This window comes from Papaver somniferum, unplaced genomic scaffold (assembly GCF_003573695.1).
Source record: "Papaver somniferum cultivar HN1 unplaced genomic scaffold, ASM357369v1 unplaced-scaffold_137, whole genome shotgun sequence".
Classification (NCBI taxonomy): domain Eukaryota; kingdom Viridiplantae; phylum Streptophyta; class Magnoliopsida; order Ranunculales; family Papaveraceae; genus Papaver; species Papaver somniferum.
This window is the reverse complement of record NW_020622934.1, coordinates 8,107,730-8,134,017: the sequence shown is the minus strand read 5'-3', so window position 1 is coordinate 8,134,017 and position 26,288 is coordinate 8,107,730. Positions and strand designations below refer to the sequence as shown.

General features: G+C 35.1%; 1 protein-coding gene across 1 annotated transcript; it reads left to right on the top strand.

Annotated features, from left to right (window-relative positions):
- The first annotated feature begins 1,934 nt into the window (after window positions 1-1,934).
- LOC113334458 (GATA transcription factor 15-like) lies at window positions 1,935-3,248 on the top strand. The gene is made up of 3 exons (XM_026580705.1): window positions 1,935-2,299; window positions 2,410-2,505; window positions 2,608-3,248. The coding sequence occupies exons 1-3, from the start codon at window positions 2,279-2,281 to the stop codon at window positions 2,959-2,961; spliced, it is 471 nt and encodes a 156-aa protein (XP_026436490.1). The 5' UTR covers window positions 1,935-2,278; the 3' UTR covers window positions 2,962-3,248.
- The last annotated feature ends 23,040 nt before the right edge of the window (window positions 3,249-26,288 follow it).

Sequence of the window (26,288 nt, the reverse complement as noted above, 5' to 3'; positions counted from 1 at the left end):
AAAAAGAACGGACGACGTTACCATCATTTAAAATAATATAAGAATTATGATTTATGTGTATAAATAAGATAAGAAGATTTAAAAATAACACATCTTTAACTGGAGTTCAACAAATTTTACATATTTGGTAAGATTTTGATGAAAATTGTACAAACGCCATAATTACAAGAGTTAATTTTCCAAAGCTTGAATCACATTATCAGCTTAACCAAATACAGGGAAATGAACTATGTGATGATAGTTTATTTATTAAAGTGATCCGATAAAATATATAAACGTCGGATAACAGTTCATTTTGAAAAATGAATTATGGGATGGTAGGTTCTTTTTGAAAATAAATCATGGTACAGTGATGAGTGTCGGTAAATTGATCAAAAGATATTACCCATGTTCCCAATACATTAACTAGAAATGTAGTAGCAAGTATAAATAGTGTTTGTGGATACCATATGCTATATGTGCTCCTTAGCCAAAAGGACTATTGTAGGTGTTAAGCCAATTTTAAAGCATAGAAGTACTTTAGAATGTATGTAACTTAATAAACATACTTCCTTGAAGAGCACCATATCATTGAGAAGGGTTCTCCTTAAACCTATAAATATGTAACCTTACCGTCAAATCTAAGGATCCCAACATCAAGATTCTATCACTGAATAACAAGTTCTTTCTCTTATATCTTTGTACTTATGTTTTGGCTTAGTATTATTTTTACTTGGGTGTGGTTGGAAACCTTTTAGCAACCACAATGCCCACAACGAATAATAACCTTATAGTTTTTAACGATAATCATAAGAGGAGGATTTTTAGATTGCAAATTAAATTAAGTAAAGTACAAGTAAAATAGTAATGAAAGAAAATATGATTAGGGAAACCTTTTCGTTACTGAACATCTAATCAATCAACATTCTTGTCAAGCTCTTAATAAACACACATTGTTGACAACCATATAAGATAACAATGCGTCCGGTTATTACCAAAACTCCTTATATCACCAAATAAAACAGATTCTCTAGTGAGTTTCATCTTCCTGAACCACCAAGTGTACCTTCCCAAGATGTAACCAAGTTTAATACTTTTTGTTTGTAAATTAAGGTGATCATAACATCAAATACATAGGTTCAATCTGCTTACTAATGTTAATTTAATTGAATAAGCAACCAATGAACATAATTCATTTGTCAAATCATGCAAGTTGTTACTAGTGTGAAGATGTGCTTGTCGATAGATAAACAACTACTAATACAAAATCATTTTTCTAAATAAATCGTCAATTATGAGTCTTATGACATCTCATTTCTCTAGCATCATCTAAATTATGATCCACAATATATAAATTTATCCCCCATATAAGGTCCTATTTTGAACTTATTCGAGTAAATGTGAAAGCAGAACAAATAGTTTTATTGAATCAGATTATAGTCGACTAATCATAAATGGCTGTTTTTTTTCTCTTCCAAGAAGTTGGAAGCATTTCAGTGAAATCCCGTCCAATCTGGCTAACCTTTCGACTTGGGACAAATGCTTTATAATCTTTGGTAGCTTGGCGAACCATTTTAATTTCTCCCCCTCGATGGCTCTATTCTCAAATTTTCTGGAATACCAAACAATAAATTATACATAAATTGGGCAGAGGGAAAAAATACGCGCCAACTTTTCTAGTTTTCCAATTTTCAGGATTTTTATTTGGCGGGTAATGTTAAAAAAAAGTGAGGGAGAATCTAAAGGACAAAACAGTCATTCAATAAAATTAGGGCTAGGGTTTCGTGTACCTGCTTCTGCTTCTTCTGTTATGATTCAGAAAAAAACCCTTTTATAGGACTCGAGGACGGCTGCAAGCAGAAACAAGGGTATTTTAGACATTACCTAAATTACTCTCTCCCTAAAAATTCTATGTCGGTTTTTTTTGTATATAATGTTTAGTTTGCCCCCAAATTCCTTTTAACAGCTTCTTCTCCTGATTCTGAAAAAAAAGAAGAAAAAAAAAACTGCATTACTCTACTCCTCTCCTTTAACTGATCATAACCCGTTTGATTTCAATTCTGGGGTTTGTTTACTTTGATCAGTAGAATATTAGGTTGTTCAGTGATTCCGATTAGTTTGGTTAGTAGAATCTTGGGTATTAGGTGTTTGATTGTATTCCTCAAATATATTTGTGGGGGTTTGAGTGATTTTAGAATCTTGGATTTGTTTCAATTCATCAGATTGTTTATTTGATTGAGTGTTCCGCTCTTTCCGATCTGAGTTCTCTGTGAAGATTTTCAAGTAAAGTTTTGATCAAATGATGGATTTAAGTGTAAAGGTAAGAAGGAATCATAATCCCAGTCCCTTGTTTAAGCACAAACTTTTTAATCTGCGATCAGTCTCTTGTACTAATTTGATTTCTCATATTTGGTTAATTTGTTATTTCAGGGATCTGGGTCTGAAGATTTAACCAATGAAAAGAGATGCAGTGATTGCCAAACTACAAAAACTCCTCTATGGAGAGGTGGTCCAGCTGGTCCCAAGGTAATAATCATCAAACGCCGTTCTGATTTCAGTTTTTGATTTTTTTTATTCTTTCATTTTGATTGATCTTAATTAGTTTTAATTCTCCTTTTCTTTTTGCAGTCACTATGTAATGCATGTGGGATTAGACAAAGAAAGAAGAGAAGAGCATTGTTAGGCCTCAATAGTAATAGCGGCAGCAACAAAAAATTATCAGGAAAAATTGAGAAGAAAGAGAGAAGTAGTTGCAGCAGTAGTGGTAGTAGCTCCAGCAGTACTAGTAGTGATGGTGCTGAAAATAATGATAATAAGAGTAAGATCGGGGTTTCATTAAAACTAAGATTTTTGAGTTTAGGTGGTAGAGAAGTGCTGCTGCAACAGAGATCAAAATCAATAGAGAAACACCGAAAGTTGGGTGAAGAAGAACAAGCGGCTGTACTGTTAATGGCTCTTTCTTGTGGTTCCCTTTATGTTTGATTTTTTTCCTTTTTTTCTTTGTTATGTTGTAGGTAATAAAAATGAAACCCTAAATATTATTAGGGTTTTCTTTTTGTTGTTTTGTCCCCTCTTCAATAGGGGTCTCATTGAAAGATAAGAAAAATGAGGCATGGAATCTTAAATAGATAGAATATGAGTTTTGCGGCGCATCCCAATTTTTGTTTATGCTTTGTTTGTAAAGTCTGCTTGAAAGACGAACCTTTCTACAAATGGAGGGAATTGTTCTACGGAGCTGATTCTTGTTAATGCAATTTTGTACGGCAGTATGTAGATCTTCCAGTTACGAGCAGATCATTTTGGATCATAATATCTATTTTGGGGATTCAGGTTCAAGAGAACTCAGTCAAAAAAAAACATAAACATATTTTGTGTGAAAAACTAAAACTGAGAGTGCATCAAAGAGATTCGAAGACCATATAAAGGAGCCAACAGATTTGAAGATAACGATCGAATGGTGATGCGTTCATTTTACAAACCAAAATCGCATGTGAAGGGGTCAGATTGGAAGATAATATTTTGGTTTTATGTTTATTTTTATGAAGCTCTATATACCTATCAAAAAGGCACACATTCGGAGTGGTGCAACACCATCATCATCTATTTTAAAATCAACCTTTAAGAATCAATGTATTTTCAACACCACCACCATCTATTAATCAAACGTTAAAAATTAACGGATTTTCAATTATTGAAATTATGATTGGTAGATAGTGAAGATTGATATTTCAGAATGCACTTTGTTTTTAGTAGGTAAGAAAAATTTCATAAGAGAAATATATCCTCAAAATATTAGTTTTAAATTCGTTACCATTGAGGTTTATTCAAAAAATTAGCGTTTGAAATATGAGAAAGAGTAAGAATAAAAGTGTAAATGAATCTTGCTTGTTCTTTAAAAGTCACAAAACACTATGTTCAAAATCCAGCGATATAGTCTTTCAAAACCCAGTACTCAATGAGATCTCTCGGAGTATGAATTATTTCTTACATGAACTTCAAACATTATCAGAGAAACTAACTGAGGATATGGATTAGAACTTATTAGAGCATTGCTCGGTCGAACTTGCAAGTTTTATTATCTCAAGCTTGTTGTCAATGTTAGATGCACAAAAGTATATCTTGATTTCTAGTGTACTAAAAAGTCTCGGATTAGGATTAGAGTATGGTAGTTGAGTATCAAACATCATTGAATAACCCTCGAAGATTGAAGACTGAAGATCAAACGAAGAGACATGAAGAACTTTATCGACAAAGAGGTATGTGAAGACCGAACCATCCTATTTACTCACGACATTTACCATTCTATCTTTATGAGACTATGTCATATGACTTTAGTAGATTTCATATTTCAAAAAAAAAAAAAATTCAAGTCAAGCTTGTCTTGATAAATATCTCGAAATTTGATTCAAGCAATGGATGTTCATAGATCCTTAACTATATTGGTTAAGCAAAATTTATTATTGATTTTTGTTTCAAGTTGATCATTTGGAAATTTCCCAAGCAATGATATTCATTATCTATGGAGATTAATAATGTTTCAAATTATTTAAAGAGAGTTTTCATAACTACTGAAATTCTGGATAAAAGGTTGGTATGCATACCCAGTACTTGTACCCTAAGGTTATGAGTTCATGAATGGTAGTGGTGGTGGTGGTGTGTGTGTGTTTGGGGGTGGGTGGGTGGGTGGGGTGGGGTGGGTGTGGGGGGGTACACATACGCACCACGCGTACCCTAAAGGCCTAAATTCGTGAATGGATAAGGGTACATATACCAAGTATGCCTACCCCAACAACCTGAGTTCATGGAATGATCTATAAGTATGTGTATCCCTACACATACCTACCCTATATCGAACTAAGCAGATGCTCACAAACAATTTCACAATAAGTTTGGCAGTGATACAACTCTCATAAACACTTCTAAGACAACTTTTTTCACTAAATCACACTGTCTTTGTGAATCATGGTTTAAGTCTTGAGTGTTAATGAACACGATTTTACTTATAACATTATAAGGCATATTGTCCATGAACTATCATTGTAGACGGTTCTAGAACCCTGGATCATAGCGTATATTCTTCTATATAATTTCAAGGAGAACTTCTCACATGCTTACATGAAATCTTAACAAGAATTTTATCTAAACCGATAAAGTGTTTGCTTGAATCTCAAGTTATCTTTGCTTGAATTCAAAGCTATCTAGAGGCTTGAAAATGTATATATATAGAGACTCAAACAAATGGGAACTTCAATCCCTGACACTTCTATGTTCTAGTTGCTTGCTAGATACGATTTCTACTAACCTAGGTTTCCTCGAAGAAACATAATTAAGTTTACGAATTAAAAACTTCACTTCGGGATTCGTCAATCCAGGTCCGATTATGTTTACTTGATAGTTCGTGTATCCTGATCTTGTTCTTATTGATCTTCGAGAATCTTGATTTCAGATCATGAACGAGATAGATAAAAATCGCAAAGTTCTCTTCTTTTCAAGTTAGATATCTAAAACTCTTCTTTATTGATTTGATTAGAATGTTCTTGAGAGGTGGTTAATAATCCAGGATTCTCAGTAACTAAGTGTTAGTGTTTTAAATTCTTGAGGTTTGCTAGATTTTTCTACTGCAAACAGATTTCCAAGCCTTTATTTAAGAGATCCAAAGAGAAATCAAATAGGCTATCGGTTAGAGGAAGATTGGTATCAATAGTATGCACTTAGGTTGAAGCAACTCTTAGTCTGTAAAGGATGTAAGCTAAGGGAATCAATTGCGTAGAACCTTGCGAGGTTCAAGAGATCGAAGGAGCACGACTTCAGCTGAATTGCTTGGAAGGTTAATTCAGTTTCAACTACATTCCAGTTCGAAGTATGATAGTAGGATAGTGTTTGTAGCGGCTTAATGTTCAAAGTTGGACGTGGTTTCAATGTTTTTCTACAGGTGCAGTTTGTCTCTTTAAAAAAACTTCTGGTGTCTTGTGTTTTTCTCTTCCGCATTATATTGCTTTATCTTTTATAATAGGAATATCACAATTAGTACATATTCAATCTCGGTAGTCTAAGTCCTTATAAATTACGATCAATAACAAAAGTTGTTCTTTTCGAATTAATATCTTGAAAGTTATATTACAAGTTTCATACTTGTCAGAATTTGATTTCTCTTGATTTGGATGCGACTAGATTGATCTTGGATATTGATTTGTGAGATCGCGTAAGAACTGTTTTACAAAACCAGGTTCACGGCTTATCAGTCTAGACATATTGATTATGGAAGAGAAAGAGAAAAACTTTATATACATATTATTCAAGGATCTTTAATATAGATCTACTTGCAACTATATTAGGTTCTGTCCATACAGGTTGTTGAACGAAAAAATTGGTGGTGTCACCACATCATTTTCAGGAAATAGCAACTAAAATTTGTAAAAACTTATGAGCAGTTACAAATTCGTAATATAAACTGTTGTTACAAATTTTTTGTAGCAGCCATAAGCTGTTACAAAACCTGTCAGAGATTTTAACTGTCCTATAGCATTTACGAATCGTAACTGGATATGATATCACATGTGCCATCCGTGTGCGTGGGTGGTCACATCTTCATTTTTTCTCCACCCAAGCCAGGTAGAATTGAGGATATTTCCTCCCTTTGTCACACATGACTTATTTATTTCATCCCCTTGGTCATACGACTTAGCCATTTCATCTCCTGCATGTCTCTCGACCTTACCTCTTTCCCATATCTTTCAGAAGATATTTCATCCACCCCATTTCCAGAAGGTTTCGATTTGAAGCTGGACATGTAAGTAATGAGATTTGGGTTTCGCTTCGTTGATTTAAGCTTTCGATCCGTTCTTTCAGATATTCTTTTCGATTATGGTGTTGATATGTCAATAAGATTTTTGATTAGAGTTTCGATTTTATATGATTTTCGTTTAAGGTTTCGATTTTATATGACATTTTCGATTAGAGTTTCCATATTATATGTGATTTTCAATTATGGTTTCGATTTATATAAATTTTTCGGTTTCATCTGATGATTTTTGGTACTTTTTATAGGATTTCTATTTATTTATTTTGAATCATTAGGGTTTCAATCATCATCTTTTAGAATTGATTTCAGTATGATGGTTTAATGGGTTGATGTTTTATTAGTAACATGTAAGCAAATGATGTAAGTAGTTTAATGGTTTATTCTTCTTTTAGAATTGTGTTAGGAAGACAGAAAAATAGGAAGGTGGAAATCGTTTGATTGTTGAGTTTAGTATCAAGTTGGGTTTAATTGTTGCAATGTCATTAAAATGCCATGTGTTCTTAAATTTCCCTGCAGTCACAAAAAAAGTATCAGTGAACTTTATTTTCTGAGACTATTAATATTTTCTGCTAGCTTCCGATGAGTAAAATGCCACGTGTTATTTGATATTTCAATTTTTTGTTGGTTAAATGAAACAGATTTCTTTTTTTTTTTTGGACAGACTCTTCAATAAGGCAGAGGGGATAACATGAAATATATGCTACTGTCACTTTTAGTACTAAGGGAAAGAAGCATTTAAATAAGATTATTTAGTTTGTAGAGGAAATGGGTATGTCGAATGTATACTTTGCGATGATTTCTCTTTCTTTGTTATGCACTTATTTGGAGTTTCAGTAATTTGTCTTTCTCGTCCTGACTTGAAGGTTTGATGAAGGGTACTTGGGATGGATGAAATGGGTCTAATGAAGGTTTGATACTACTTCGTTCTTGTAAGAGATGGCTCGTGCAAGAGAAATGTGCATTGAAGTTACTGCACAGCTGTTGCGGCATTGGATTCCATCATCTTCACCAATTCTGCTTCAAATGCAGTAGTCTGTTGTATGAGAATGCAAATACTGATTATGTTAGTCCTATTTCTGTTGGTTTTATCTTATCTCATATGCCTTAGGAATAAAACTTATGAATTATGTAATAGAATAAAACCTAGGGATTGTCTTTTAAGTTATGAAATGATTCGAATGTAGAAAGAACAAAAGTTATTGTTGAATGTGTGGTAGAATATGTGGGATGGATGCAATGAAAGATTTGTAGGTTATTTTAACTCCGGTGTATTTCCAGCTGAGAGTGTACCGAACATGGTCAATATTGACCAGGTCAAAGAGGGAATATTCGACTGGCAGTAATCTTTTTTGATGTTACAAAAAATTTCGCGACTGCTCTAAGCTGTTTCAACAGATCAATTAGTAACAACTCCAAACTGTTTCAAAATGAAACGTAGGAATGGCTGAACTCTGTTACAACGTTTCAGTTACAAATAATTCGTAATTGTTGGGGTATGTTACGAAATTCCACATAGTAACAATTGTCGTCTGTTATAACCGCTGTTACAACCCAAAATTCGTAACAACTGCAAGGCCGTTACAAAAAAATTGGAACTCGTCGTTTCGAAGCAGAACCTAGCCGTTAAAACCCCGTTTTATAACATGTCGGTTCTGTTTCTAATCGGCCAAAATGGTGTAGTGCGTACTTGGTACCCTCACCTTTTCAGAACGTCCATAAAATTTAATTTCAAAACCTCCACTAATTTTAATTTTAAGATTTCATACTATCAAATTCAAAATCCCCACTCTCGTACAAAAAGTGTTTGACACGAATTTGGATTTCTAAAACAAGGAAAACCCGTCCCAGAAGGATTCCAACCTCTTGATATTTTGAGAAGTATATGAGGAGACTTCCAAGATATTATGTAAAAATTTTTTTTACATAAATTTGCAAATTTGGGAGGAGAATCAAACAAAAGGAAAAAAATAAGGTTTCAAAGTAGTTCCATTATTATAACGATTTCTCTTATATTTTGTCATATGTATAACATGGATGTTATTACATGCATGGGCAGCTAAAAACCTAATTAACTGAGGATGGATTCTAAGCTCTACACATGATTCGAGTAATTATATGAATATATTTTGAAGTTATTTACATAATTATCGTTTTTTTTACACATATGAATGTTCATGCTTGATTGATAGATTTATTTAGGTGACCAACTAAATTGATTTATTGATCAATCTATTGCTTTAATAAGGGATATGATATCCGTAATTGTTAAATAACCACTTACACAAGTAGGAAATATGAGACCTCGCAGAGGGATTTTGTGGAGCAATCACATATAATGTTAGAGCATTGCTCGGTTGAACCTACCAAGCGTTGGTATGTCAAGTTTGATTGTTATATTGTAGCTCCAAAAGTCGAAGATGCTTGATTAGATTACTAGAGTCAACTTCGTTGGTTTAAAATAAGAAGCCTAGAAATGTTTAGACAAGCTCGTGTTACTCTGAAAATTTTGTAGATGTATCGACATTAACGAACACATCATCCTTCTGTTCGAGGTTAATAATACAGACTTGACTTGATTCCATTTTTATTTTACGTTACTTTCGAGTCGTTTATATTGGAAACATAACACATGAATTTATGTATATGCATATATAATATTGATGATCATTACGTTATGACCAAAGTGTAAAGGAAGAATATACAAGTTGTTCAACGACTTTGGTATATTATAACACGAAGTATAACATTTATCTTTTGAACTTCGTATACGCAACATAACACTATCTTTGTAACGTGTCACTAGTCAGTGTGTTTAACTTTGAGGTGATTTCAAACCTAGAAAACTATGAATTACATGAGTTTAAGGAAGTAAACTTGCGAATATTATTTCGTAGTCGAAAGGAATCAAATGATCCCTTAAACAAGGATCTTCAGTAGGACTGATCCCTTGGCAAAGTATCCCTACTAGAACTGGTCCCAAGGATCTTTTGCAGGACCAATCCCTAATAGTAGTTGTTGTTCCGAAATCTGGTTTACTTTAGGGTTTACACAGATTTCGAAATATGAGTTGCTAAGTCAGGACAGTTCAAAATGTGGACATAATATGCATTTGAGCATGTGGTGAAATCTTATTTATTTATTGTTCAAATAAATTCCATGATACTTAATGTGAGATCCCGAACAGAAATTTTAACACCCCGAGTTCCATATCAGGATCAAACTTGTATGGAAATCCGAACTCAAGGCGTTACGGGTCGGAATACGAGACTTATGCATATATCTTTATTTATTTATTTATTTATTACAACAGACATAGTTTAACTTTATATAACATGAGTTTAAACATATGAATTCACTAAATAACCAAACATTTACTCGAATCAAGTTACACGTTAAGCAATACAAGAAAATAATAACACAATCATTAAGCTAATTTTTTAGTACCCACTTCCACCTTCCGTGAAATCTGTAAGAAGTGTCAAATGGGGGTGAGATGACATCTCAATAGAATGCATTCCCTTTCTCAAAACATGCGAAACATATAAATCAATGGAAGAAACTATATAACAAAATAATACAACACAACTTCAAGGATTTACTTATATATCAATCAAACATACTCATACATTTATCCTAATGCACGATTTTCCTCGGATAGGGCCCCGCTATCCGCCTACCAGGTCACTCCAATAGTTTTCACGAGTTTCCTCAGTTTGTGTCTTACCAATACGCTTATCGGGGTCATTCCAATAAGTTGCACGAGTTTTCTCAGTTCGTGCCCTGTCGTTCCACTTATCACGGTCATTTCGATAAGTTGCACGGGTTTCCTCGGTTTGTGCCCTGTCATGAAACAAAATTGTTGATCAAACTAACTGCAATACCTTCTCTTCCTAACTTAAGGAAAGAGCCTGATAATTTTTATTATTTTCTCATTAGGTTTTTCTTACATCACAACAACCAATAAATAGACGCCACTCTCTTACTCGATCACCCAATAGGTGGAAACAACTAATCATTAACCCTAATGAAGGAACTAAAACAGAAAGGATAAATACCCACACACGGGCTTTTTCTCACAAATACAATTAAAAGGCCCATAAGGCTAAGGTTCTTTCTGGTTACATGGAAATACCCCCTCCTTTGGCAGATCCTTGTCCTCAAGGATAAAATCTAGAAACTGAGATTGGATGTGGCTGGCATCTTCTCATGTAGCATCCTCTGAAGGAGCACCATCCCATTGGATAAAGAGTTGAAGTATGGTGGTGTTTCCTATGAGAACTTGTCTGGTGTCTAGAACTGCCACTGGAGCTACTTTGAAGGAACCAGAAGTATCAAATAATTGTAAGTTGGAGGCTGTTGCAGCATGTTGGCCTATCTTTTTCTTCAACCGTGATACATGATGTTAGACCATTGCTCGGTTGAACCCAGTAGCGTTGGTATGTCAAGTTGTTAGAGTACTGCTCGGTCGAACTCGCAAGCGTTGCTATCTCAAGATTTTTTGTCAAGTTTAGTTGCCAAAACTATAAGCCTTGATTTCTAGCCTACTTATAGCTAAGTCTCGGATTCGGATAGGAAGTGTAGTTGAGCTTTAAACTTCATAGCGTTCATCGAGTGAAGACGAAGAACTACTCAAGGGAACTTGTGGAAATTCATCATCAAAAAGTATGTGGAGACTTGAACTCATCTATCACTCAAAAGTCTATCTACTCGATCTCCTATTTGAGACAAAAAGTCGTATTGCTATATAAGCTTCAATTATACACATTTGGTATTTCGAGCCGAGTTTATCTCGCTTATCTATTTCTCAAAATATGTGTTGGTAAGCTTTCGGTTTAACCAAGTTCATATTTTATTCTTGAATAAAGTCAAAATATGATCATGTTAAAATCACCTTGTAACATCTTACATGAATCGTGTGAGACAATCATTTGATGTAGACTCGGAATGTTTCATAATGATCATTCGATCACTTGAAAATTTCTTTGAAGCTAAGAGTTTGTGTGAGACAGCTATTGTCGTCTTCCAAGAATGTTTCAATGATTGAAATGAGGGTTTAGAACATGTAACCATGATTGGATACAAACATAGTGTGTATTCACATTTGTGTAAATTCCAAAACCGGGAACCATGGTATGCGTACCCGTACGCGTACTGGCTGGTTGTTGGAAGTCCAGGAACTACGCGTACCCATACACGTACTGGCGGAAGTTCAAGTCCGTGAATTTCTGCTGGAGTTTGGAAGAGTGAAATGGTATGCGTACCCATACGCGTATTGGTGTAACCAAACTCAGTCCGGCTACTTAGGTATGTGTACCCGTTTGCATACTTAAGTAGGTTATGTTCTAAAATCGGTTTGTTCACGAACTAATAATTTATATAATAAGGAATGCAATATTTTGCAAACCGTGGATATAATGTTCATGAAATGATTCGAGTGAATGAAAATCGATTTTGCTTCAACTGTGTCTTGTATACTTCTATGAGAATATAAACAATTGAATAACTCTCTAACTAGTTTCATTTGAGTCATTTGAACTAGTTATGATAAAGATGAATAAGGTTGATATGAAAGTGCTCATATGGCTAACTATTGGTTAACTATTGTTGAACCAACTAAGTGTATACATTTAGGTACGGTTACCTTTATCTAAATGATGGTACATTTCATTTGTGTATAACAAGCTAAGTTCGATCTAACAGTTGAAAGATATTAGCTTGAATCTAATTAGGTTTTCATTTAACGGTGAATATTGCATTCCTTTTTACCAAGGTAGCACTGAATGCAAACCCTGATTTGAAGACTATATAAAAGAGAACTCTAGCAACTGGGAAACCTAATCCCCACACCTCCTGTGTGATACTAGTTGCGACTAGAGTCGATTCTTCTTTAACCTTAGATTTTTCGCGAAACCCTGTAGGTTAACGACTTGAAGAATTTATTGGGATTGTGAAGCCAAACCCAACTATTTCTCCGTAGTTGCATGTTCTAATCTTGTTGTTTTCTATCGTGTTGATACTATCTTCTTTAAGATTTTCTCGACATTTATTCTCCGGTAGGAAAAATTAAAAAGTAGTCACAAAAACATCTTCGTCTCATCGTTTGTGATTCCACAATATCTTGTTTCGTTAATCGATTAAGATTATTGTGAGGTGATTGATAATACTAGGTTGTTCTTCGGGAATATAAGTCCGGATTATCAATTGGTTCCTGTTCACCTTGATTTATCAAAAGATGGAACAAAACTCATAGGTATATCGGTGGGAGACATATTTATCTATTCAATAGAATTTTTTGTGTGATACAGATTTGTTTATCAAGTCTTCGAATTTGGGTTGTAGTAACTCTTAGTTGTGGGTGAGATCAGGTAAGGGAATCAAGTGCGCAGAATCCAGCGTGGTTCAAGAGGCATAAGGAACACAACTATACCTTGATCATCGTGAGATTGATAAGGACTCAACTAAATTCCAAACCGAAGTTAGCTTGGTAGTAGGCTAGTGTCTGTAGCGGCTTAATACAATGTGGTGTTCAAATCTGGACTAGGTCTCGGGGTTTTTCTGCATTTTCGGTTTCCTCGTTAACAAAATTTTTGTTGTCTTTGTTATTTCTTTTCCGTGTTATATTTGTTTATATAATTGAAATATCACAGGTTGTGCATAGTTCAATCAATTAGAAAATCCAACATTTGGTTGTTGATTATATTGATTGACACTTGAACATTGGTGTTTGGTACCGTTCAAGTTGTTTCACATAATAATCAGGCTCACGGACTTCTATCTGTTTGCTTTGCTGATTACATTGTGAAACAGAGATACAAACTCTTGGATATATTTCCATTTGTTAGAGCACTGCTCGGTCGAACTCGCATGCGTTGCTATCTCAAGCATGTTTGTCAATGTTAGTGATCAAAACTATAAGTCTTGATTTCTAATCTACTATAGCTAAGTCTCGGACTAGGATAGAAAGTGTAGTTGAGCTCAAGAACTCCATGGCGATCATCATACAAGACGAAGAACTACTCAAGTAACTGGTGGAACTTCATCGACTAAAAGGTATGTGGAGACTTGAACTTATCTATCATTCAAAACTCTATCTACTATATCTTCTATGTTGAGATAAAAGTCGTTTTGTTATATAGACTTTGATTATACACATTTGCTATTTCGAGCCGAGTTTATCTCTCTTATCTATTTCTCGAAATATGTGTTGTTAAATTTCGGTTTGGTCAAGTTCATCTTTACCTAATGACGAAAGTCATGTTATGTTTCAATCACTTTGAAAATAGCTTTGACGAAAAATGGTTTGTGAATAATAACTATATAAGGTCCTCTAAGAATGTTTCAATGATTGAAATGAGAGTTTAGATTATATAACCATTGTTGGATATAAGCATTGTGTGGTAACACGTATATGTATAAGTCCTTATTCCTTGAACCAAAGTATGCGTACTTTGTTGATCAGGAAAACCGGAACAAGATCTGTGAACTCAGTCCGCGAACTGGCGGAGGTTCTCATCCTGAGAATATCTGCTGGAGTTTGTGAACTCCTTCCGGGAACTTAAGTGCGTGAACTAAGTCCGCATACTTGAGTTTGTTATATCTAAAGACGATTATTTGTGAACTTATATTTAAATTAACTAAGGAATGCAAATTCCAAACCGTGGCTATAAAGTTCAAAAATCAATTCGAGTGAATCAAATCGTTTTTGCTTCGATTGTGTCTTGTATAGTTATATAAGATTTATACAATTGAAAAACTCTCTAACTAGTTCATTTGAGTCATTTGAACTAGTTACGGTGAAGAAGAATATGGTTGAAATGAAAGTTCTCATATGGCTAACCATTTGGTTAACTACTGTTGAACCAACAAATGTACATGTTTGGGTACGGTTACACAAACCTAAAATCGTGCATTTCATTTGTGTGTAACAAGCTAAGTTTTCGATCCAACGGTTGAAAGATATTAGCTTGAATCTAATCAGGTTTTCATTTAACGGTGAATATTGAATGCTTTGTTATTAAGCTAACATTGATTGCAAACCCTGATTTGAAAGACTATATAAGGGAGAACTCTAGCAACTGGGAAACCTAATCCCCACACCTCCTGTGTGATACTAGTTGTATAAGCTAGAATCGATTCTCCTTTAACCTTAGGTTTCTTCTTGAGACCCTGTAGGTTAGCGACTTGAAGACTTCATTGGGATTGTGAAGCCAGACCGATACTAGTTTCTTGTGGTTGTGTGATCCGATCTTGCTGATTATATAATGTTAAGTACAATCGTAACGATTGGCTTGAGATTGTTATCTCCGATAAGCAAGATATAAAAGTAGTCACAAACATCTTCGTCTCATCGTTTGTGATTCCACAATATCTTATTTCGCCGCGTCAATTAAAATTATTGTGAGGTTATTGATAATACTAGGCTGTTCTTCGGGAATATAAGTCCGGATTATCAATTGGTTCATGTTCACCTTGATTTATCCAAAGACGGAACAAAACTTGTAGGTATTTCTGTGGGAGACAGATTTATCTATTATCGTAGACTTTTCTGTGTGATACAGATTTGTTTATTAAAGTCTTCGACTTTGTTTCGTAGCAACTCTTAGTTGTGGGTGAGATCATCTAAGGGAATCAAGTGCGTAGTATCCTGCTGGGATCAAAGACGTAAGGAGCGTAACTGTACCTTGGATCAGTGTGAGATTGATTGGGGTTCAACTACAGTCCAGACCGAAGTCAGTTTGTAGTAGGCTAGTGTCTGTAGTGGCTTAATACAGTGTGTGTTCTTCTGGACTAGGTCCGGGTTTTTTATGCATTTTGCGGTTTCCTCGTTAACAAAATTCTGGTGTCTGTGTTATTTCTTTTCCTTATTATATTTTGTTATATAATTGAAATATCACAGGTTGTGCGTTAAGATCAATCAATTATAATATCCAACCTTTGGTTGTTGATTTACATTGACCGACACTTAAACATTGGTCTTTGGTGTCGTTTAAGTGATTTCTCTTGTATTCCATTAGACTCGCAAATTTCTATTTGCTTGAGTAAGAATTGAATCGAGAAATAAAGATATTAGAACTCTTTGATATACTTTATTAAGATTGCGTCTAGTTGATTCTCTTGAAAGTATATTGGAGTTAGTCCATACAGATTGCTAATCAAAATATTGGGTGTGGTTGTTGTACCCCCGATTTTTCACCATTGATTGAGTCTGACTGTCTAGTTAATTCTCTTGTAATTATATTGGAGTTTGTCCATACAGATTGCTAAGAGAAATATTGGGTGTGGTTGTTAGACCCACGCTTTTTCAATTGGTTAGGGCTCAACTACATTCCAGTTCGAAGTTAACTTGGAGTAGGTTAGTGTCTGTAGAGTCTTAATACAGTGTGGTGTTCAAATCTGGACTAGGTCCCGGGGTTTTTCTGCACTTGCGGTTTCCTCGTTAACAAAACTTCTGGTGTCTGTGTTATTTATTTTCCGCATTATATATGTTTATATAATTAAAATATCACAGGTTGTGCGTAAGTTCAATCAATTGTGAATCCAACCTTTGGTTGTTGATTAAATTGATTGACACTTGGATATTGGTTTTTGATACCATCCAAGTTATTTCTTATATTCAATCGGGCTCGCAAATTCCTATTTGTTTGATTACGGATTGAATTGAGAAATAGAGATATAACTCTTTGATATACTTTTCTTAAGATTAAGTCTGACTGTCTAGTTGATTCTCTTGAAAGTATACTGGAGTTAGTCCATACAGATTTCTAAGCAAAATATTGGGTGTGGTTGTTAGACCCCCGCCTTTTCAATTGGTATCAGAGAAGGAAAACACGTTTAAGACCTCATAAGTCTGTGTTTGTAGTGATCTGACTCTATGGACAGAGGTGTTATCTCTATAAATGTACCACCAGTTTTCGATGGCTCGAATTACTTATGGTGGGAAATTTTTATGCGTGCCTTTCTTCAAGCGCGTGATTTTCAATCATGGGTTTACGTTGTTAATGGCTATGATCCTCCAGTTGTTACAATAGGCACTGTAATTGATCCAAAGGATATTGGTGATTATGATGCTCTCGAGATACTTGCTGCAAAGCAAAATTCTGACTGATTGAATGCAATCATCCATGCCACTACCCTAAATCTTCAGCACCATGTGACTACGTGCACTCGGTCTAAAGGTGCTTGGGATATCTTAGAAACCGTATTTGAAGGGAGTACTTGTGAAAAAGAAGCTAGGCTTTCTGATCGGGAAAACCTTAGTATAGCAGATGAAGATTCATTTGATGAGTTTAATCACAAAGTGTCTGAAATTGTTAGTGCATCTTTTGCGTTGGGTAAGACTATTCCTGAAAAGGACATTCTGATGAAAATTCTCAGATCTTTGCCATCCAGGTACGATTCTAAGAAACATGCCATCGTTGAAGGAAATAAACTTGATGTGCTTTCCAGGAATACTCTTGTTGGGAAGTTAAAGATCTTTGATCATGAGCATGTATCCAAATCTGGAAAGGATATTGCTTTCAAAGCACAAAAGAACACTAAACTACTTGATAAAAGTAAAAATGTTGGCATCTCTGAAGATGATCCCTCTAAGACCTATTCATCAGATGAAGATCTTGACAAGTCAGTCTCGTTGATCACAAGACAGTTTAGAGATCTTCTTTTGAATAAAAGTAAACGGTTCACTAGAGATAAACCTAAGTCATCAGTTAAACTCATAATCGTGTTCCTCCTAAAAACATGGATACTGACAATACTGATGACGAGGATATGCCATAGTGCTTAAAGTGTAAAGGCTTTGGTCATTTTTCAAATGAGTGTCCAAATCTTAAAAAGTACACTGGAAACAAAGGTCTTGCTGCAACTCTTGATGAAACGTCTGATCACTATGATTCAAACGAAGATGAAAAATAAAGTGTTGCGCTCCTTGCTGAAAATATTAATTTTGATAATTGTAGCAATACTCACGTCAATCTTGATATTTTCCTGGAGAGACTTATTCAATAGTTTTAGAGGATAAAATGGATTTTTAGCTATCTACTGGAGATTCTATGTCTAATTTTTCAGGTACCACAATTTTTCTTGCAGCCTGCTCCGCTGTTATGTCTGAACCATCCTCCACTTTGACATGTTCTGAATGCACTCTTAAGGCTCTCAAATTGTTTCAAGTACAAGCATAAAGTAAGATATGTCAACAAACTTCAACAGAGAGCAAATCGATTAGCAAACAATCTTAAACTCGTTCAGAAATCGTCTGAGGTTTATAAACTAAATCCCTCTCCGAAAAGGTTAATTTCTAAAGAACCAGTTAGACCTCTCCGAAAAATAACAAGGTCTAAGCATTCCGTGGAAGAAGTAGTTAGGAACTCCTTCCAAAAGGTTCATGGTGGACAGATCATCTTGTCTCAAGTGCATGATTTCAAAGAGACAAGAGTAAAGCACATTCAGGTCTTAAAAAAAAAAATTGTGTTCATTTTTCTTTAGCTTTTTTTCTTCTGATTGTTTGAGTTCAATAAAGAATTGGTTGATCCTTTCATATCACAAATTGGTATTGAAATGGTCTTGCCTTTTTCGTTAAAAATAAGGGTTAAAATCAACAATTCTACCCTCTTTAGGGATGAGAATTGAGCGTACGTGAATCCTTAGTTTGTATAAAGGTTCTGTAACCCTACATTCTTTTTTCCTTCTCTAAAAAACTCTTTTCATCACAAGTTTGCTTGTAGAGATTGTTCAGTGATTTTCTCTCACAAAACCATTTCTATGGAGACTCCAAGCATCATGACTTCTGATGGAAAAGATGTTAATATGGTTGTTAAGCCGTCAGTCATGAATGAAAAAGATAAATTGGTATCTCCTTTACCCTCAAATTTGAAAAGAAAAAGGAGAAATGTGAGAAAACCAAGGGTTGCTCCTACAAATCTTCAGAAGTTTTCTGATGTTCTTGAAGAGTTGAATGAAATAAGAAAAGAGATGTACCAAATAAATGCTTTTCTGTTTAGGACTCTTGAAATTCCAAAGACCCTGGTTCGGCATCAGTGAATAAGGTTCGTTGAAATTGACTCATATATTCATGAACCTTATGTTCCAATGGATGTTGATGACAAGGAGTTCGAGGACGATAAAGAATTTTTCAAAGGTCTTAATGTCTAGGAAACTTCTTATGTGAATTTATTCTTGTGTTTTAAGAAGGATAACTAAGGTTTGGAATAGCCATTATTATGGGTACACATAGCTATTTCCAACGATTTTCATCTTGCAATGTTTTTAGATATATTTATTTAAACTCAATTGAAAAACTCTCTAACTAGTTTCATTTGAGTCATTTGAACTAGTTATGATAAATATGAATAAGGTTGATATGAAAGTGCTCATATGGTTTAACTATTTTTGAACCAACTAAGTGTACACGTTTAGGTACGGTTAACTTTATCTAAATTATGGTACATTTCATTTGTGTATAACAAGATAAGTTCGATCTAAAGTTTGAAACATATTAGCTTGAATCTAATCAGGTTTTCATCTAACGATGAATATTGAATGCTTTGTTACCAAGGTAGCATTGATTGCAAACCCTGATTTGGAGACTATGTAAAAGAGAACTCTAGCAACTGGGAAACCTAATCCCCACACCTCCTATGATAGTTGCGACTAGAGTCGATTCTCCTTTAAACTTAAGTTTTTCACGAAACCTTGTAAGTTAACGACTTGAAGAATTCATTGGGATTGTGAAGCCAGACCCAACTATTTCTTTGTAGTTGCGTGTTCTGATCTTGATGTCTTCTATCGTGTTGATTACTATCTTCTTTAAGATTTGCTCGATATTTATTCTCCGGTAGGTAAGATTGAAAAGTAGTCACAAACATCTTCGTCTCATCGTTTGTAATTCCACAATATCTTGTTTCGTCAATCGATTAAGATTATTTTGAGGTGATTGATAATATTACGCTGTTCTTCGGGAATATAAGTCCGGATATCAATTGGTTCATGTTCACCTTGATTTATCTAAATACGGAAAAAAAACTCATAGGTATATCTGTGGGAGACAAATTTACCTATTCAGTAGACTTTTTTGTGTGATACAGATTTGTTTATCAAGTCTTCCACTTTGGGTCGTAGCAACGTTTAGTTGTGGGTGAGATCATCTAAGGGAATCAACTGCGCGGAATCCGGCGTGGTTCAAGAGGAGTAAGGAACGCAAGTGTATCTTGATCAATGTGAGATTGATTAGGGATCAACTACATTCGACACCGAAGTTAGATTGGTAGTAGGCTAGTGTCTGTAGCGGCTTAATACAGTGTGCTATTCAAATCTGGATTATGTCCCGGGGTTTTTCTGCATTTGCGGTTTCCTCGTAACAAAGTTTCTGGTGTCTTTGTTATTTCTTTTCTGTATTATATTTGTTTATATAATTGAAATATCACTGGTTGTGCATAGTTCAATCAATTAGAAAATCCAACCTTTGGTTGTTGATTATATTGATTAACACTTGAACATTGGTTTTTGGTACCGTTCAAGTTGTTTCACATAATAATCAGGCTCACGGATTTCTATCTATTTGATTTGCCGATTACTTTGTGAAACAGAGATACAAACTCTTAGATATATTTCCCTTGATTGAGTCTGACTGTCTAGTTGATTCTCTTGGAATCATATTGGAGTTTATCCATACAAATTGCTAAGAGAAATATTGGGTGTGGTTGTTAGACCCCCGCTTTTTCACATGAAAAACTGGATGAATTCTGGATCCCACTGGAAGTTTGAGCTTGTAAGCCAGATTACCAATCTTCTGAACACCTTAAATGGCCCAAAATATTTAGTAGACAATTTCATGTTTGTTTTCAGAGCAACATAGGACTGTCTATAAGATTGTAACTTTAAGAACACCAAATTTCCCACTGTAAAAGACCTGTCAGTTCTATTGGCATCTGCAAAGTGTTTCATTATGTGTTGAGCTTTAGCTAGATCCTCCTTGAGTAGTTGGAGCATTGGTCTCTCTCAATAAGATATTCTTGAATTGCAACAGCTGAAGTGGTATCATGTACTGGAAATGCCAAATGGGGTGGAGCATATCCATATAAAATGGAGTCGTTTTAAGGCGGTGTGGTAGTTTGTATTGAAACACTATTTTTCCAAAGCTTACCAGTTGAGCCACAATTTAGGAGTTGAACAAGTCATATATTTGAGGTATTGTTCTAGGCAAGCATTGGTCCTTTCAGTTTGTACATAAGTTTGGGGGTGATAAGAAGTATTGAGGTTCAACTAAGTGCATAAATATTTAAATAAATGCTGTCAAAACTAGGGGTGTAAACAATACCTGAAAATATTCGGCATGCATGTACCCTCCCGAGCCTTCCTGTACGCGAAGTATCCCAAATCCTGTTATGCCCGTCGCGGGCTTCCTGGCCTGGCCTGTATTAATTTATTGGGTGGGCTCAGGATTTGCAATTAATTATGATGCCCGACATGATACCCTCCATGGTACCCGGCCTGAAAGCCTTCTATATGCCGTCAATCATTTAGTGTCCTCTTAAAAAGATTTGAAATTTACCATTTTGTAATTGTCAATTGTGTATCTAGAAAAATAAAATATATAGTTGTTTTTCCTTATAATTAACCTTGTCAAAACATTAATGGTAATATGTTTTCTTATTTACAAAGTTTATTATACTTTAATTAATTATTTATTATAGGCTAAAATAAGAATTTTGTCACTGTAATTTATAAATAAAATAATACTATCACTTACGATATGTAATGTTCGAAAGAAAAAGATATTGTAATAAAAAAAATAATTAATACCATCCATTTTAAAATTTAATTTTTTTAAAAAAAATTATTTTCAAAATAGTGGCTTGTCCGGCCCGATCTGGCCTGCCCGTATAAAAATCGGGTTTTGGGAGGGCTTTGGGTAGCAAATTATCTACCTTTTCCCGGCCTTCCCGACCTTCATTTTTTTTACGGGCTCACAAATATTAAGCCTGGCCTGATCGGTCTTTCTTAGTTTTTGGGCTGGGCGGCCTGGCCTGATTTACACCCCTAGCCAAAAGGTACTGAGAAATACCTTATCTCTGTCAGACACAATTGAGCAAACCTTCAATAAAATCCATGGAAATGTGTTTTCAAGCTGTGTCTGGGATTGGTAAAGGTTGCAGAAGGCTAGCAGGTGAAGAATGCTCATTCTTGTTGCATTGACAAATATCACATTGAGCAACAAATCGAAAGATATCTTCTTTCATCTTTGGCCAATAAGAATATGGTGTTGCTCTGTTATAAGTCCCTTAACATGCCGGAATGGTCTCCAACAGCTGAGGAGTGAACGTAATGCATAATTTGGTTCCTAACCTGCAAGGCTGAGCCAACATAAATTATTGACTTGTACCTTGGGATGCCATTCTTCAAGGAATATTGAGGGTGAACTGGTGAAATGAGCAATTGAGAGAGGAGCCGTTGATCAGAAGTATCATCAGTATAACTGGAAATGATGTCTTCAGTCCATTGTGGTTGAGATACTGATAAGGATTGACATGCAGAAGTAGTGTGATGAACTCTGGATAAAGCATCAACTGCCTTATTCTCTAAACATTTTTTATATTTGATAATATAGTCCAAACCCAAGTGTCTCATAAGCCACTTTTGTTGCAAAACAGTTGTGATCCTCTGTTCCATGAAATATTTCAATCTTTTGTGGTCAGTATGAATGATAAACTAGTGGTGAGACAAATAAAGTTTCCACTTCTGAAATGACATAACAATGTCCAATAATTCTTTTTCATAAGTGGTTAGAGCTAGAGCCTGTGGTCCCAAGGGATTATTATAGAAAGCTATAGGTTGACCAGATTGCATTAAAACTGCACCCACTCATGTAGTTTAAGCATCAGTCTCAGGCTGAGAGAAGTCAGGTAAGGCCAAAACTGGAGCAGATGTCATGGTAGCTTTAAGAGATACAAATGTCTGCAATGCTGAGGGTGACCAAGAGAAGGAATAAGCATATCAGTTAAAGGCTTGTTGATGTTACCATATCCTTTAATAAACCTCATGTAATATCCAGTCAAGCCTAAAAATCCTCTCAATTGCTTTAATGTGGTTGGTTGTGGCCATTGTTGCATTGCAACAATTTTGTCAGGATCAGCTTCCACTCCTTTAGAAGTAATCAAGTGGCCCAAGTAATCTAGTTTGGATTGATCAAAGCAACACTTGTTCTTGTTAGCAAATAAAGAATGTTGTCTCAACAAGGTGAGAGTTTATGATAAAGGCACTGTATGTTCTTCCAAGGATTTACTATAAACCAAAATGTTATAAAAAAACACTAGAATGAACTTACTTAAGAATGGTTTAAAAATAGTGTTCATAAGTGACTGAAATGTAGCAGGTGAATTTGTCAAACCAAATGGCATCACTCTAAATTCATAATGACCTTGTTGGATTCTAAATGCAGTCTTATGAATATCAGCTATATTCATTAAAATTTGATAATGACCATACTTAAGATCAATCTTTAAAAAAATGATAGCACCATGTAATTTATCCAATAAATTATCAATCAAGGGAATTGGGAACTTATCTTTGATGGAGATGTCATTCAATTTTCTGTAATCAACACAGAATCTCCAAGAGCCATCATTCTTTTTGACTAATAGTATTGGTGAAGCAAAAGAACTGTGGCTGTCCTGAATGAAACCGGCATCCAACATTTCTTGAGGTAAATTTTCAACCACTGACTTTTGTAGATGAGGACACCTATATGGCCTTTGAGAGATGGGTTCAAAATTTGGTTTTTAGGGTATTTGGTGATCCAAAGCTCTTTGAGGAAGTAAAGATGTAGGTGGGTCAAAGATATCTGAAAAAGACTCCAACAATGTCGATATTATAGGATGAACTGGTTCTAATGGTCTATTTTAAATAGAAAATAACTGATCAATGATAGCGGAGTATTGTTTTTTAAGAATTTCAGAAAAGTATTGCCACTAATCAAGTTACAAGAGGGTAATGTAGAACTTCCCTGTAGAGTGATATGTTGGCCTTAATAAAAGAAGGAGAGCTTGAGATCAACTAAGTTGAATGTGATATCACCAAGTTGTTTAAGCCAGTCCACACCAAGAACCATATCACAGCCACCAAGTGGTAAAAATCTCAAATATCCCATAAAGTGGTAGCCCTGCATGTGCCACTCCAATTGATTGCATACACCTTTACTGACAGTTGAATCACCATTAGAAACTGTCACTAACATGTAACCAGTATATTCAATAGGGAGTTGTAATTTTTCAGCTAATTTAGCATCCACAAAATTATGTGTGCTACCAGTGTCCACCAGGATGAGTATATCATGTGAGTGAAGTTAACCATGCACTGTTATAGTATTATGAGTTACTAAACCAGTTAGAGAATGTAAAGAAATTTCCATTGTGGATAACTCAGGGGAAGAAGGAAAAGCAACATCCTCTTCAAGTTCTTCAATGGAAGAAGGGGAAGGAACATCTTCTGAGGCTACCAACATGAACAATTGTTGAGTCTTGCACATATGACCTTGTTTATAAAATTCATCACAGTTATAGCACAAAACTTTGTCTCTTATCACCTTCATTTGAGTTAAAGTGAGTCTTTTGATAGGGGGCGTGGTAGGTTCTAATTTAGTAGGTGTAGGAGGAAGGGTGACAAATGGTTTAGAGTTGGAAAAATATGGTTTAGGGGTAGTGGTGAGTGGTGATAAAATTGGTTTTCAAGTGGAGGAGGATGGTAAATAGTGAGTAGAAGAGGGCTGAAATGGTCTAGAGAATGGTTTAGAATGTTTATCTTGAAAATCAACAGAGGCTTGTTGCATCCTAGCCAAATCGAAAGCATCTGTATCAGAAGCAGGCTTGAACATTTGTACAGGATTACGATTCTCCTCTTTCAAACCACTGACAAAGATCATAGTGAAATTGTTAGAGCACTGCTCGTTCGAACTCACAAGCGTTGCTATCTCAAGCTTGTTTGTCAATTTTAGTTGCCAAAACTATAAGTCTTGATTTCTAGTCTACTTATAGCTAAGTCTCGGATTAAGATAGAAAGTATAGTTGAGCATTAAACTTCACGACGTTCATCAATTGAAAACTAAGAACTACTAAGAGGAGCTTGTGGAACTTAATCAACAAAAGGTATGTGGAGACTTGAACTCATCTATCACTCAAAAGTCTACCTACTTTATCTCCTATTTGAGACAAAAGTCGTTTAGTTATATAGACTTCAATTATGCACATTTGATATTTCGAGCTGAGTTTAACTCACTTAATATTTCTCTAAATATGTGTTGGTACGCTTTAACCAAGTTCATCTTATATTTTTGACGAAAATCAAAAGATGATCATGTGAAAATATCCTTGTAACATATTACATGATTTGTGTGAGACAGTCATTTGATGTAGACTCGGAATGTTTCGTATTCATCATTCAATCACTTGAAAATTGCTTTGAAGCTAATAGTTTGTGTGAGACAGCTATTGTCGTCTTTGAAGAATGTTTCAATGGTTGAAATGGAGTTTAGAACAATTGGATATAAGCATAGTATGCGTACTTGCATATATATAGTCCAAGTCCGGAAACCATAGTATCCATACCCATATGCGTACTTGTTGGTTTAGTGAAAGTCCGGGAACCTTGTAGCATACCGGTACGCGTACTGGCGTGAGGTTCAGGTTCGGGAATTTCTACTGAGTTTGGAAGGTATGCATACCCGTTCGCATACTGGCGAACCCAAACTTAGTCCGGGTACTTAGGTATGCGTACCCGTATGCATACCTGAGTAAGTTAAGTTCTAAAATCGGTTTGTTCATGAACTAATACATTTATATAATAAGGAATGAAATCTTTTGAAAAACGTGGCTATAATGTTCATGACTTGATTCGAGTGAATCAAAATCGATTTTGTTTCAATTGTGTCTTATATACTTCTATGAGAATATAAACAATTGAACAACTCTAGAACTAGTTTCATTTGAATCATTTGAACTAGTTATGGTTAAGATGAACGAGTTTGATATGAAAGTGTTCGTATGGCTAACTTTGGTTAACTATTGTTGAGCCAACAAAGGTGTACACGTTTAGTGATAGACACATTTTTGTGTCTGAATCGTCCTCAGTTTCTATATTGTTAGTGCTCATTTTTGTACTTATTATGGTGTTTTATGTGTGTGTAGGTATTTTTGGTGAATAAACATTTTGGAAAATCGGCTCGAAAAGTTGTCTAAAGTACCCGAAGGACACGCGTTACTCGGACACCCAGTTTTGGATAAGGGGCAGATCAATTACTAAGGGGAGCCTCATTTACTATTTGCACCATAGGCGCCATCTTCTATTTTCACCCCCATCTCTGTTAGGGGGCAGCTCATCTCCTACATTTCAAATTCTGGTTTTGGCGGGAAATAGTGCTCTTCAGGTGGCAGAATTAGGGTTCGTATTTGGGGGTGTTTTAGAAGGACTCAATGACTGAAACTTCGTGGGACGTCTTTATTAAGCTTAACAGGCGTTGTAT